The 14,976-nt window shown below is 46.7% G+C and overlaps 3 protein-coding genes across 5 annotated transcripts in view; 2 read left to right on the plus strand and 1 right to left on the minus strand.

Annotated features, from left to right (window-relative positions):
* Window positions 1-210: 210 nt before the first annotated feature.
* Window positions 211-2,087, plus strand: LOC108025512 (3'-5' exonuclease). Its single transcript, XM_017096045.3, has 7 exons — window positions 211-319; window positions 374-445; window positions 536-643; window positions 698-903; window positions 964-1,188; window positions 1,242-1,485; window positions 1,542-2,087. Exons 1-7 carry the CDS (start codon window positions 260-262, stop codon window positions 1,695-1,697), a joined length of 1,071 nt encoding a protein of 356 aa, XP_016951534.1. The 5' UTR covers window positions 211-259; the 3' UTR covers window positions 1,698-2,087.
* LOC108025502 (protein hemingway) lies at window positions 2,017-4,428 on the minus strand. Of its 2 annotated transcripts, none has more exons than XM_044090893.2 (5): window positions 3,986-4,428; window positions 3,317-3,907; window positions 2,524-3,254; window positions 2,310-2,469; window positions 2,017-2,258 (listed from the first exon to the last, which is right to left on the minus strand). In XM_044090893.2, the coding sequence occupies exons 1-5, from the start codon at window positions 4,232-4,234 to the stop codon at window positions 2,118-2,120; spliced, it is 1,872 nt and encodes a 623-aa protein (XP_043946828.1). In that variant the 5' UTR covers window positions 4,235-4,428; the 3' UTR covers window positions 2,017-2,117. The 2 variants fall into 2 exon arrangements, with proteins under 2 accessions (XP_043946828.1, XP_043946829.1); XM_044090894.2 differs by having other exon boundaries at window positions 2,017-2,255; window positions 3,986-4,427.
* Window positions 4,429-5,623: 1,195 nt separating this feature from the next.
* The window catches only part of LOC108025177 (patj homolog), a 31,715-nt gene continuing 22,362 nt past the window's right edge, over window positions 5,624-14,976 (plus strand). Inside the window, exons 1-3 of one of the 2 annotated variants that reach the window (XM_044095505.2) lie at window positions 5,624-5,855; window positions 10,729-12,936; window positions 12,988-13,926. In XM_044095505.2, coding sequence (XP_043951440.1) covers window positions 11,109-12,936; window positions 12,988-13,829 — 2,670 coding nt within the window. In that variant the 5' untranslated portion in view covers window positions 5,624-5,855; window positions 10,729-11,108 and the 3' untranslated portion in view covers window positions 13,830-13,926. Of the gene's footprint in view, window positions 5,856-10,728; window positions 13,927-14,976 lie in introns of both variants that reach the window. The other variant, XM_017095489.3, reaches the window with a different exon arrangement.

A 14,976-nucleotide genomic window follows, 5' to 3' on the forward strand; every position in this document is an offset into this window, starting at 1 on the left:
TATATTATTTTTACTCCATTTATTTTATTTTCTATATTAAAGTTTTTACCCAAAAAACAAAAACGTTAACTGCGTTCCATTTTCACCGTCCCCCTAACTGACCATCTCGAATCTAGCGGGAAATTCTCTAATTCCATTTATCGATTTTTAGTATTTTTTTTTGGTATTTTGGTTATATTTTGGCGCTGCCCCTTTACATTTTTGGCGCGAAAGAGTAGTAAACAAAACAGCAAAGAAAACACAAGCAAAAACGCGGGTTATGGAAAAATACTTAATAAAAATGCCTGTAAAATCAAAAGCAAACGAAGTGGTCAAGCAAGTTAGTTAAATTAACTGTGTACTAAATGATGGAGATTAACATATTATTTCTTAGGAAAAAGCGGTCGTAAAAAAGGAGACTCCCAAAATGTCGACCAAACAAACAAAAAATAATACTCCGAAAGAGGTAATTATGTTATGTTATGTCAAATGCAAATGGTCTTTTTATACTTTTACTTTCTCATTAAAACTAACTATTAACTATTTTATCTTGCAGGTAAAGGACAAAGAAAATGCTGGCGAGGACAACACCCCAAAGCAAAGGAAAGCAGGAAGACCTGGAAGGCCTGCTACCAAGCGAAAGAATCTAGATACCCCCGAACAGGTTATAAGAATTAATCTATTAAATATAATATCGTAATTCCAAATGCCTCTATAGAAGGACGAGAAGATCTCGGCTGAGGCGGAGAATCCCCCGAAACGCAGGAGTTCCAGGGTGACGAGAAGCACGCGTTCCATGGCTGAGGATGGGTCTCCATCCCCGGAAAAGAAGAAGCCCGAGAAACTGCCTTTCATCAAGTACACTGGAGCCATCAAGTATTACACTGAAAGCCAAGATATAGCCGCATCTGCCGACGAACTATTGTAAGAAAAAAACCAAATCCCTAAAAATAGAATGTCAAGTCAATGCAAATTTCCATTCAGGCAATGGGTGGAGAAGCAGAAGGAAGAGGTAGTGCCCATGGCCTTTGACATGGAGTGGCCCTTCTCCTTCCAAACCGGTCCCGGCAAGTCCGCCGTCATCCAGATCTGCGTGGATGAGAAGTGCTGCTACATATACCAGCTGACGAATCTAAAGAAACTGCCTGCGGTCCTGGTGGCCCTCATCAATCATCCCAAAGTGCGCTTGCATGGCGTGAATATAAAGAGGTTTGTAATATGATTAAAATAAGTAACTCAACTAATCTTTAATTTGTTTTTAGTGATTTCCGCAAGCTGGCCCGTGACTTTCCCGAGGTTTCCGCTGAACCCCTGATCGAGAAATGCGTGGATCTGGGCGTGTGGTGCAATGAGGTCTGTGGGACCGGCGGTCGGTGGAGCCTGGAGCGTTTGACCAACTTCATAGCCAAGAAAAGCCAGGACAAAAGCAAGAAGGTGCGCATGAGCAAGTGGCACGTCATTCCGCTGGACGAGAATCAACTTATGTACGCTGCCATCGATGTCTATGTGGGTCTAAAGTTATTCATATTACAAACAAATTTTGATATAATATATTTTTACAGATTGGTCAAGTTATCTATCGGGAATTGGAGCGCCGCGAGAAGGCCAAGCTCAAAAACGAAGACGAATTTAAGGAGAAGAATGGAGATGCTGCCTTTAAAGCTGTTAAAGCATTGGGCGAAACATTTCTAACGAAGATCAACGAGGTAACTCTGTGATCTTTTTAAGGGGTTCAAGAAATGGCATTTAATTTTTAGCTTACTTTTTCAAATATTTCAATTTTATAGCTGAAAAGTCTTATTGATTATTAGGGGTTTCCCAGTTCAATTTTGTTCTATTTGTACATTCTCATTCTTATAAACCGCGTTAGATATTGAAAACAAATTTAAACTTTATTTTTTGACTCAAATGACATTGAAGGAATAGTTTTTATAAAAAAATCAAAACCAATTTAACTATTATACATTTTACAACTTGTTGGAATATATGTTGCTCTAAGTTATTCTTCAGTCCCCCAAAATTAGGTAATGATTATAGTTTTCTACATTTCTCAACTTGCAATAAATTTTAATTTTGTAAATTCGCATTAAACATATCTAAACACATAATGAACACAGTTGGAGCTGCCCGTGGAGGCGTCATTTGAATTGCGGTCGCCGGGTGCCGATGGCCTCTAGTTTCCGCTTGAGCACATCGTTATCCAAGTCGATCTGGCGCTGGAACTTCTTCCGATTGACTGCAGCACTGGAGAGACGTGGCGCAGGCGGTGGCTGACGCTGCTGAAGGATCATAATCAATATTGGACAGCATGGGCCATAACATATACTGACCTTCTCAGAACTGCCGATCTTTAGGCTACTGGTGCTCGCTTTGATCGTGGCCGTGGGCTTCACAGTCATCATCTTTCGGAGTAGGATTTGATTCTGGCGCTCGATCTCACGCACTTGGGGATTCGTAAAACTAAAGCTCTTGCGGCCCAGGTTTTTGTAGCTAAACGAAAGGAGATTAAGATGGATGCTTTAATTTTTCGAGAGGACTACTCACTTAACCTTGTCGGTGGAGCAGCGTGAACGGGACACATTGATAGGATACTCGCGTCCGTCGCTGTTAAAGCTACTTGGAGTGCCGCTTGCTGCTCGCCTTTTGTACTCCGCTGGTCTGCGCTGCTGTGGATGCCTCATGAGTCCATCTCCCTGACCGCATTCGTCCACAAGGTACTCCTCGTCGATACCCATGCCCATGCCTATGTTCGGTTGCAGACCAGGGTCCAACTCCTGAGCGAACTGATGACCCATCTGCAGTTCCTGATCCTGCTCGAGCAACTCCGATACCGAGGGGCACCGGCACTTGGGCCTGATCAACTTGGACGGTCGCGTCGTGATTAGGGCCTCTTGGGAACGCTGCATACGGATCCTAACCGGGGGTCTTCCTCCACCCAGGCTCCGGGCACTGGTCATCGCCGATTCCGTCATGGATGCCATCTCGGACTCCGTTTCCTCAAGCCTGAGACTGCGCTTTTGCATTAGATCCTTGGCCAGGGCTAGCTGCTCGAAAGCCTGGCTATTGGGCGCTCCTCCGTTAATCTGAAAGGACTTCATAATGATCTCCGACATCTGGGTCATCTGCTGCTCCAGGTACCGAACTCTCGCCATATCTGGTTGCTGAGTTGGCGAGGGACTCTCGTTGCTTAGAAGATCACTAAGATTTTTTAAATGACCCTCGAGTAGATCCTCCTCAGGCTCCTCCTCTTCTATCACAGTTTCCTTTACTGTTTGCTGTGTCAGCAATGAATACTTTATAACTTCTTATCTCTTATTGTATATTTCATCCAGCTTACCTGCTTTTGGAAGCGAGGGGAATCCTCCAGGGTGACGTCTGTTTCGTCTCCTGCCATGCACATGGTGGCCACACTGTGCTCGCTGCTGTTGTCGCTGGCATCCACCAGGGAGACAATGTCCTGCAGCGGCACCGGGATCTTCTCCTGGACCTTCTCTTTGCAAACAGCCGTGGCTATGGGCTCATCCTCCTCGAGCTGATCGACCTCTACATCCGTGGCCTCATCCTCATCATCATCGGGTTCTTCGGCGGATTGGCGACCATCGTTTGACTCCGCCGTTCCATCACTTTGGGCATCCTCCTCGCCGCTTTGGATTTCCTCCTCCTCTTCGACTTCCTCTACCTCGTCATCCTCGTCTTCGACGTCATCCTTAGTCCGGGAATGGGCACTGTCTGGTACCAGAGTGCGCACCGAGGGCGCATCATCCTCCACAGGCGTGTCCAGTCGCAGACTAAGTTGATTAACCTCGGCCACCGTCTTCGTGATGACCACCTGGCTTTCGTCCTCGGAGGAGGAGCTCAGGTAGGAGACCATTCGATCGCGGCTAAAACCGCCGGAGGATCGACCGGCCATTTGGCGACGGGCATGTGGCTGCGGGCGTGGTGCAGGCTGGGGATTAAGGCTGAACTGGGAAATGGTCAGCTCCTGGACTGGAGCCGGAGGACTTACGTTTCCGCGAATGAACTCGGCTTCCGCATCGCTTTCGCTCTGCGTGTCGCTCTCCTCCAGCAAAAGAGCTTCGTTTTGATTGGGCTCCGCCAGTTCAGCGTTCTCATCTTCCTCGGCCTCGTCCTCCTCCTCCTCCTCAACCTCTTCCACCTCCTCAACCTCCTGCTCCTCCACTTCCGACTGCGAGTCCTCCTCGAATGACTCCTCTGCATAGTACTCCTCATCAGAGTTTTCTCCAGCTTCCGACATCCTGTAATCGTATCCTTCGTTGGCTTTTAAAGTTGCCTGCGCTTTGCTGGGTGTATTTTGTTTTTTTGGGGGGAAATGCTTTGTCAAACGTTGTAGGGACTAAGTGTGTCTTTCTGTAGGTTGTATCGAGTACTGCCGAAACTGGGAAAAGGCTCAAACTTTGAATTTTGATGCCCGCCCGAGTTGTGGCTAATTGTTTACTGAGTTCGATTTCCAGCGATTGTGATGTGTTCTTTTGTGATTGACACCTGGCCCCCCGGATGGGGCAGGTGCTCCTCCGGCTCCACTCCACTTCCCCCGCTCGGGAAAACTTGGCACGCTCCACGCTGCTCGCAACTTTGGCTCCTTGGCTGCCTTGCGGTGGCGCTGCCAACCGTCGACTGGAGCTCAGGTGGTGGTGGCCAGGTGAGGGGAGCCACCACTTGACACCTGGAAAATTATTTATTCTGGGCAGCGGTTGTCCTGCGCGACGGAGCAGGCGCAGGCCGTTTGTTGTTGGTTGCCTCAGCAGCAATTGCCGGCTTTTGTTTACGTCCATTATTTAAAACACTAAATAAATTAACTAAGGGGTGACACCGGTATAAAAGCAAGAAGAAACAGACAATTAAACTTGAACAAATGTAAAATTTTGATGAGACTTTTGAATTTAATTAAATTGTTTATTTCACTTTGAGCAATAAAAACATGGTCAAGTTAGTTAACTGTTGACTATGTTAGCCGACTTAAGCAAAATGAATTAAAAGTATAACAAAATATTATATATATATATATAATAAAGTTATTGCACGATGCGGTTGATAGTATAGTACATGTTTTATTATGAACCTAGATCATCCACTTTATTTTCTTTAAAAGAATACGCAAGTAGATAAACCTCAATATACATCTGTCGCTTTTGTATCTATAATATTTACTTTTCTATTATAAATCTAAGAAATAATTAATTTGTTTGAGTTGTAGAGGATATTTGCAGCTTAAAATCATTTTGAAATATGTAAAGTTGTAGAGGTAATCTTAATCTTAAATAGTCTCAAGTGTAATTATCCCCCAAAGCTCTGGTGCCGGCGCCTCTGCGCAAAGGAGCTTGCGCTCTCCAGCACTTTCTCGCTCACTTTCTCCCTTCTCGGGACATTTCTCCCATTGTTTCTCCCGAAATCTGACAGTTGAATGAAAGGCGAAGCGGCGTCGAAATCCGCCGCCTGGCAGCTTCAAATTGTAAATATTGCGAGAGGGGTTTCCCGAGCACCCAATGAGTCCACCCCCCCCCCCAGAAAATCCTCTCCAGAGTCATGTGTCCAGGCAGTGCGCATGGGCGTAGAGAGCGGGACCCCCTTTGGAGTGCCGAAGCGGCTGCTGCTGGCCAGCGGGCAATTCATTTGGCCAAGAAGCTTCGTGGCGTGCGGGCGTGTTGCTGGGCCGGAAAATGCGCGCGTAAAACGGTGATAGATGTGTGAGAAAATTGTGGCCCGCAAAGGGGAAAATTGGCAGAGCAAACAAGCGAGTGTGCAGCGTGCCATGTGCCTGTGCCAGTGATTCCGAATGTGATTGTGAATGTGAATGAAGTGCCACGGAATCGCAGCGGAAATCGTTTGCTGGCCCATCGACTGGCCAGCCAGTGCGGGTAATTGCCCTGGCCAAAACACCATCTTGGCCAGCTGAATAGCCGGTGGCCAAGTGGCCAAGTGATAAACCCTTAAAAACAATTCCTCGAGTGGAACGGGCGGCGAAAAGCGGGCTGGGCTCACACGGCGTATACGCAATCTTGGCCAGCTTTATTAACCGAAACAGGCGGCACATTGAGATACCCTTCGGTTACCTTCCTTATGGTTGTTTAATCAATAGGAAATAGTTTCGGGGAACTTTTACTTTTTGGCCGACGCTCTTCCTTTGTCCTTTGCATGCGTTAATGTCCTTTTGCAACAGTCGCCTAAGTAATTGCAAATTGCGTGCCGCAAGTTTACAAGTTATTTCCTTTCCCTCGCTCTCACTCGCCCACTTTCTCCTCCCCATTTCTCCCCCCTTTTTGGCTGCAGCAATTTGGCTAAGAGCTTGCGATATTCGAGGGGGTTGCGGGGGCGGTTAGGTGGGTCAAAAGGCGCAGCCACACGACACCAGCAAACAGCCGCAGCCAGAGCCACAGCCACCAAGCCCAAAACCTTCAACTACAGCCTCGAACCACCAACCCACCAGCCAGGAGCCGCAGTCAATGCGGCTAGACCAAGAGCTCCAGCGGCATCAGAAAGTCTTGGCCTGGCCTGGCAGTGGGCTTAAAAGTAGCACATCCGTTAAGACGTCGAATACCCTGTAAGGACTCCTTGAATATCTCCTAAATAAAAAAATAAATTATGGTTTAATAAAATCAAATGTAGAATTTAAAAAAGAGGTTTCCACAACAACAGAAACTTCTAACCTATTCCTGAATCAAAAACGTGTTATTTTGAATTTTTAAAATAAAATCCTTTGTCTTTAGCAGACTCTAATTGGTATTTAACTATTTTCTTTAAAGGCAGTTTAATAAAAAAACAGCTGCACTGTGAGGATTATAAAACAACTTTTTTTTAATAAATTAAATTTATTCAATTTATTACCAACTTAATTGATACATCCCATAGGCCACATATTGCAAAAAGAGCAAAACACTTTTCTGCAAACTCTGCATTCGCTTGTTAAATTATTTTTGCGGTTTGGACTTGAATGTTTACTGAGAAGGAAATACGATAAAATTGACCATTTAAGCTGCCTTTTTATGGCAGCTTTAGTTCACTTTAGGAATTCATTTTAAGTATTTTTTAAAAATTTTAAACAAATTTGCTTTATTCCATTTTCTTTCAACATTAAAGTAAGACATTTTCAATGGGTTGTTGTCTCATTAGGCTAAAATTACAAAGGATTCTTTAGATCAAAGTTGGGAGTATTAATCCAATTATAAAACAAAATTAGAGAAAAAGTCTCAAGTTTGGGTTTTAACAGTTTCAATGACAAAGCAATTTGAAAGGCCACCTTCAAGGGTATGCAGAACTTCGTTTTCGACCTGGGGTTAACCTTTCTCGTGCTCGCTCTATTTTTTTGCTTATCGATTTTCGACGGCTGAGTGACGTCGGGACTTTGGGCCAAAACTCGAGCCGTGAGCCGTGAGCCGGAGCCGGCTAATAATGCTCAGTAGGTCAGCGCCGCGGCAGTTTGAAGTGCGTTAGAAGCAACAGTGGCCAAAGGCGTGCTGAAACGAAACCGAAAACTGGCACGGCCCCGAAAGAGACGCGACTGGAGGGGGTTGGACAGGGACGGGGCGAGTTGTCGCGAGCGAGAGGGGAATAGCGAGGGGAACCGCTGGCTCTACTTGAGGCGTACAAAAATAGCAGCCAGCTCGCACACAAACGCAGTGGCAACTTCAAACGCGCTTGGCCTACTTTTCCGGGTAATGGGCTTGGGACGTCAACAACTGCTGCTGCTCCTGTTCCAGCTCCCACAGCTCCGCCTTCTCCGGCTTCTCCTCCCGCTCCAGCTCCGGCTAAAGCTCGTCGGCTTTGGCTCCTTCTTGCCGCAAACCACTTTTCAGCGCACCCGTCCACCGCAACCGAGTTAAATGAAGCACACTCACAGGAAAACAGGAAAAAAAACAATTGAGCGATTTAAGTCAAGAAGAGTTTGATGCCAACATCATTTTTATTATTTTATTATCTAAAGCTTAAAGCTGGTTTATATGATAGAGCTATAGCAGCAAAAGGCCCTAAGCTCGCTTAAGATATACGTATATCTAAATGATGGGTTAGTTATTTATTATTTTAAATCATCTAATTTATATAATTTTAGTTTAATATCTGGCTATTAAAAAATTAATTTTCTATCTAATGTTACCTTTTTTTGACAGTTCAATACTTTTAGGGCAAAGGAAGTTTTACTGTTTCCTCGGTAGATAAAATGTTTTTTTTGTTTTCCTTCGTATTTAAATAAAAGGAAAATAATAAAATTAAGATGACCAGCAAAAAAAATTTAATTAGACAGAAAATATCTCCATTTCCATTACCATTACAGTTAGGCGGCTTAAATAAATGTGGATTTTAAGGGAAATCAAAAATCAGACCTATATCAGAGCAATTTTTCTCTGTGCACATTTGCAAATGACCAAAGCCAAGGCAAAGAGTGAGGAGTTGCGGGAAAAACAGGGCGAACACAGGTTCGCAGCACAAGCGGCGTTAATCATACGCATCGTGTGCCAATCCGTGTCCAGCGAATGCAAAGTCAATCAGCGTTTAATTGACAGCTGCAGTCACTGCCAGATACGGCCAACAATGGTCCAGAGTCGAGGGCGGAAAGCCCAGGCGGCAGAGGCCAGAGCCCAAAACCTCCCGGCGAGCGGCACTCAGGAACAACAATTAAAACGACAACCCACTGAACAGGACGTGGTTTCGGTTACGCTTTCCATCCTGCTGCTGTTACGCAGGCCATTAGTGTTCCAAAAAGTGGAGGAGCCTCCCACACAGATCGGCTTGGAAAGTATTTTTGATTAATGATTTCAAGTGGGGGTCGACATAACAATTGTGTGAGGACACCATAAATTGTTGATGATCAAATAATTGTGGAGCTGCAAAAATATATTAGACAGTATGGTTCATAACTAAATCTTTTGTAAATTGTTAACTATTTTATTTGCCGCATGCACTCAAAAAAGAATTCGCCCTGTCTATATAGAGCTATAATATTTTTTAATTGAGGAAATTTAACTAATGAAAGTCGCGAAAGTGGCGAATTCTAAAACTAATTTTCTTATTAAATAAAGAGGTTTAACTTCCTTAATTGACATTTGTCTTATATTTAAACGCTTCCAAGCAGTAAATGCCATGATTTATATTAATTTATTAAGAAACCAAATAAAAATATAAAAGCCACGCTATAATTAAATGAAACTATTTCGTCCAGAAAAACACTAATTGCCTTCATCGAACTTTATTGATCAGCGGTTGTATAGAGTCAACATTTTCTTGGCCTCTACAAAATTAGCCGTATTGCTTGTTTCTGACCAGAGATTGTTTTTCGGGAAAAGGGAGAAAAATGGGGAACCGCAGAACAAGTTCAAGCCAGCTTAGGAGCCCCTCTGACCCCCTTTCTAGCAATTGCTCCCCCTATTATTAGCCATATGGCTGTCAGTGATTGGTGGCAGTTGCTGCGGCAGCTCGAAACTTATCGCTCGATTGCAGATTGTTTCTCGGCTGCCAGGACGGCGCCGCAAAGTATGCAGCACTAAGTAGTCGCAAGTTGGCCCTCCTTTTTCCGCTTTCCTCTGCCATCCATGGCATTTCCCAATTAGAACTGCCTTTTGGCCTGGCCAAGAGGGCGGAGAAAGCGGGGCGAGCAGGACTGGTGCCAAACATGCGTGGCACGTGAGCGGCAAAGGTAAAAACTTCTCGTTTCCCATGTGCGTGTGTGTGCATGTAAATTACAAAATCGTGCAAAAAAGGTGCCATTAAAAAGGCGGAATGAGGCAAAAAAAAGGAACAACTGCCACCCAACACACAAATGGGAACTTTAAGTGAACATCGAGTTGTGCATACCCTAGCAGACCTGTTCAAACATTAATGGGGCTTTAGAAAAGTACTGACAGAGGGGTTAGCCATGGAATTGCTAAATAAAAAGGATAAACAAGGGTTAAATACTTATTCCCAATATCAGCCAAATTACGTAGATTTTCCTAGAGTTGGAAAAATATTTCAACACCAAAAGGAGGCAGAAAGATCTGGATCTTGTAAATCAAATCATATCGTAAGAATTAACAAATTTGATTAATATCCAAATATTTTAAAATGTTTCGTTTTTTTTTTTTAATTTCTTAATATATTTTAGTAATATTATTCAGTAAGTTTTTAAATAAGTAAATATTTTACTGCAAAGGGCAGGCTAACAATATTGAGCTTCTGTATCAAATCATATTTTAAAATAGTACAACCTGCTAGGAGTGGTTTAAAAATTTAATAAAAACTACATTAACAAAAAATTATTTAGAAAAGAGTTTAATTCACTAATTATCTCTAATTTTTAGATATTAATAATATTTTTTGAAATGTTGAGTTGTTTTAGTAATATATTTAGCACAAATTTAAATAAATAAAACCCTTTTAAACTATCCTTTTAAACTATCTGTTAAAATATTTTAAAACAGCTTGGTTTTCACTCCTTTTTTATCTTTAATAGTTTAATTTATATTCGAATTTCTTAAGTTAGTATGCCCCAAATAAGGGTAATGGCAAGGAGCGTCGAGTGCTATGCCTGGCAGGGCAGCAATTTAAATTCTCTCTTCACGCCCGTGACACGCCCCAGCCTCTTTTTTTGTGTCCCCGCCATTGGCATTGCGTATACGCACCCACTCCCGCCAGCGTTGCGTTACGTATACGCCGCCTATTCCACTCGCCGCCGTGCTGCCGTTCGCATTGCGTATACGCCGCGTGCGCCCACTCCCCCAACTGATGTGCGTTGTGCGTGCGTGTGCTGCATAATTACAGGTGCGCTGTGCTGTTGCGGTCGTGGATGATGCGGCTGGCGCTGGCGGTGCCAGGAGCACACTTCCCGGGCCATAGTTGTCGGTTGAATGACTCTCGATGCGATAGCAATAACAGCAGCAAAATCAACTGCTCCGGCAGCCATAAAATTCATCACGGTGGTTCCATGTGACGCAACAGCAAGAGGAGCGGGAGCCACAGCGAGTATAAACAATTGCCAACAGCACCACCGCTAAATTTCGGACATTGCGACATGTTAGCAAAAAAAAACACAACCTACAACACAAAAAAGCAACAACTAGCGTCAGCAACATTTAATAATAAACGAACAGCAGAGAAGGGGAGAAGGTCATCGGAATCATCGGCACTTGCTGGGGGCAAATATGGTTCTCAGCACCGAGTGGTCGCAGGTCGAGGTTATCGATCTGATCAACGATGGCAACGGCCTGGGCTTCATCCTCGTGGGCGGCCGGAGTACCGGGGTGGTGATCAAGGCCCTCACCCCTGGGGGCGTGGCCGAGCGGGATGGCCGCCTGCAGCTGGGCGACCATCTGCTGCAGATTGGCGAGGTCAATCTGCGTGGCTTCAGCTCGGAGCAGGTGGCAACAGTTCTTCGTCAGACCGGAGCTCAGGTGCGTCTGATAGTGGCGCGGCCGGTGGAGCCGACGGCCATCGATTACCAAACGCTGGCCTGTCAGGCGCCGATTATACCAACTAAGCTCCTCTCCGACCCGGAAGAACTGTCGCGTCATCTCTTCCAGAATCCCAGTTTTGCAACAGCGGCCGCCGCCGCCGCTGCTGCTGCTGCTGCGGCAGCTGCTGCGGCTGCAGCGACGGGCACCACCGGAGGCGATGTCCTGGATGTGGCCAGTCTGGTGGGTCTGGTGCGCGGTGGTCCGGCGGAGGGCTCGGAATTGTCCGCCGTGGAACCGCTGCCTCCGGTGCCTCAGGTGGCCCCCTTGCAACTGAGTGAACTGGGCGACCTGGCCGACTTTCCACTGCCTCCGATCCCCGGCGGTGGCAACTCGCTCCACACGGACTCCAGCGCTGCAGGCCAACGACCTTGTCCGCGCCTGGATCTGGACATAGTGCCCTTCTCGATACTGTCGCCACCGCCACGACCCGCCCTGCAGATGCTGCCCCTGGAGGCCCAATGGCGATCCGTGCAGGATCAGAATCACCAGCACATAGAGACTGTGATAGCCGACAGCAAGCGGAAGAAGCTGTTGGCCAACGAAGATGGCGGTGGCTCCGGTTCGGGTTCCGCTTCCGGTTCCGGTTCGCCCGACTCCTACATGGACTCGCCGGAAACGGAAACGTACGTGGTGGAGCTTCACAAGAACGTCTACGGCCTGGGCATCACGGTGGCCGGCTACGTTTGCGAGGAGGAGGATTTGTCGGGAATCTTCGTAAAGAGCATCATCGAAGGCAGTGCCGCGGAGACCAGTGGTAAGATACAAATCAACGACCGCATTGTGGCCGTGGACGGGAGGTCACTGTCGGGAGTGACCAACCACCAGGCGGTGGAGCTACTGCGGAACACCGACATCGAGGTTCACCTCACGCTGGAGCGGTTCCTTCGAGGCAGGAAGTATGAGCACTTGCAAGTGGCCCTCACGGAGATCAAAGGCAGCTCAGCACCCTCTGGCTTAGATAGAGGGGAGAAGGATCAGGATCAGGAGTCGCAGCTATCCATGCCGGGCTCCCCATCGATTGCCACGCTGAGTTGGCTGCCACCCAAGTCGCTGGATGCCGATTCCATAGCCACCATGGGCGACGAGGCCGTCGAGGCGGAGGATGTGGTCGAGGATGATGGCATCCTAGAGCTGCCCTCCCGGGACACCGTGGAGTCGAACATGTCGCACGTGCTGGACCGCAGTGATCACAGTGGCGGTGGAGGTGGCATGACCAAGCCCAAGATCAGTCCCACAGCCCCTTTAACGAATGGCAGGAGCCTAATCCTGGCCGATGACAGTGGCAATGACACCGATGAGCAGGGTCCTCAGAATGAGGAGCCGGAAACGGAAATGGGAACGGCAAGAGCCCGCAAGTTGTCCAAGCCAGAGTCGGAGAGGTTGAAAGACGACCTGGAGGATCTGGAAACCAATCTAGATCACGATACCGATCCTGGCCAGCTGCGCACGCCCACGAATGAGGCACCTGTGAGGGCGGCCAGCCCGACAGCCGCCTCGCTGCGCGTGGCCTGGAAAAGTGAGTTTCCCGACAGTGAAATTATAGTTGCCGAAATAAATAAACTTTCAGGTCTAGGGATCAGCCTCGAAGGCACCGTGGACGTGGAGTGCGGCATTGAGAAGCGTCCGCATCACTATATACGCTCCATCCTGGCCGACGGGCCGGTGGGAAGGCAGGGCATCCTGCGGCCGGGGGATGAGCTCCTCCAGGTGAACGAGCACAAGCTCCAGGGATTGCGACACATCGAGGTGGTCAAGATCCTCAAGGAACTGCCCGCCAGGGTTAAGTTGGTCTGTGCCCGTGGCACTCGCGTTCCGTCGGTCATAAATACCTCGCAAAACCCGGAGGCCTTTGAAACCCGCAGCCTTTTGCCCGGTGGCCACCAGAGCCTCCAGAATCTGCTGAGCAAAGCGCAATCGGAGAGCTCGCTCTACACGTCCAGCACGGCGACACTAACGGATGCAGGAGCAGCTGGCGGATCGGGAGGAGCAGGAGGAGCAGGTGGAAATGGAGCTGGAGGAGCTCGCTCCAAGTCCCTCGAAAACGTTTCCGGCCTGGCGCTATGGAGCTGCGAAGTGACCGCCGTGGATATCGAGAAAACGGAACAGGGCTTCGGCTTCTCCATACTGGACTACCAGGATCCCCTCGACTCGGAGGGCAGTGTGATCGTGATTCGCGGCCTGATACGCGGTGGTGCTGCGGAGGCAACCAATGAGATATACCCGGGGGATCGGCTGATGAGCGTCGGCGACCGGCTGCTCCAGGGCCTGGAGCTGGACGAGGCGGTGTCCATCCTGAAGGCCATGCCGCCGGGACTCACGCGGCTGGGCATCTGCCGACCCCTCTGCGCCTCGGACAGCAACAGCAACAGCAACATAGCCTCGCCGCTGGGCGACTCGGCCAGCACATAGTGGCAGCCCCTTCCCGACGGCCAGCAGCAGTCGGAGATGCCACTGGAAGCGGAAACGGAAGCGGAGCAGGAACAGGAAGTGCAGCAGTTCGAATTGTGTGAGTACTGTTACCCATTTTGCAATACATTCTAAGCTAAGAAATTCTTAAGTATGGTATATTATCACCAATTTCCCCTTATTTTCTCATTTAAAAATTAAAATTAGAAAGTGGATCTACGCCTAAAGAAAATTGCCGAACAAATTGGCACCCCTGAATTTCTAGAATTCACAGTGATTATTTTGTTGTTTAATTTACAGAAAATTAAAACATAAATCCAAATTAGTTAGGTTCAGCTATCTAGTTTATTCCCTTAAAAACTTGCTGGTTTGTTTAGACATAGATTTTTAAAATGTGTCATAAACTTGATAGCCAGCAAAAATGCTATAATTATATACAGGTAAATTTGGCTTTATACACAAGGCAATTATGATAATCGTAAGACAACATGTCTTCTTCACAAAAAACAAGCAAATTTAAATTAAATGTTCAATACAAAAAGTTAAACAGTTTATATACTATACATTTTTTTCCAAGAAGTGTTTGACGGATTGGTGCCGCAGATGTTGTCAATTTTCAATATGAATGCAAAGAATACTCATCATTAAGAATTTCTTAGGCAGCCGGCAGGCGAGTTCTTATTAAATTGTCACCTGTCACACCTGGCGCCAATTTCCCCTCAGGATTTTTATTGGCTTTCTTCCGAATTCATGAATACCTTATTTGTAGAAGGACACCGTCCTGACATATTTACTCTGTCACATGAGTGAGCCCCGAGTCAATTTCCTGATATACCATTCAAGGGTTAACCCAAGTACGAGTATATGGGATTTTCTTTTTAATTGTTGCCCCTGGTGACGCCCAAGAGTCATTTCACAAGGGTTACGCCCACCTTTTGGGTAGAAATCAGAGATTAAATGTGAATGGGCCCACTGTTAAATTGATGACCGCTTGATATGCTTTTGAAGTATTTCATTGCTCATACGCCCACCATACTTGCTGGCAGGCTTTTACCTTTCCTTGGAATATGTATACATGGATGTATATAAATAAATTGACCACAACCTTTTCGTGTGGCTAATTTGATGACAACGTTTTGAACATAATGGC

The sequence above is a fragment of the Drosophila biarmipes genome, chromosome 3R (genome assembly GCF_025231255.1).
Source record: "Drosophila biarmipes strain raj3 chromosome 3R, RU_DBia_V1.1, whole genome shotgun sequence".
NCBI classification, from domain to species: Eukaryota; Metazoa; Arthropoda; class Insecta; order Diptera; family Drosophilidae; genus Drosophila; species Drosophila biarmipes.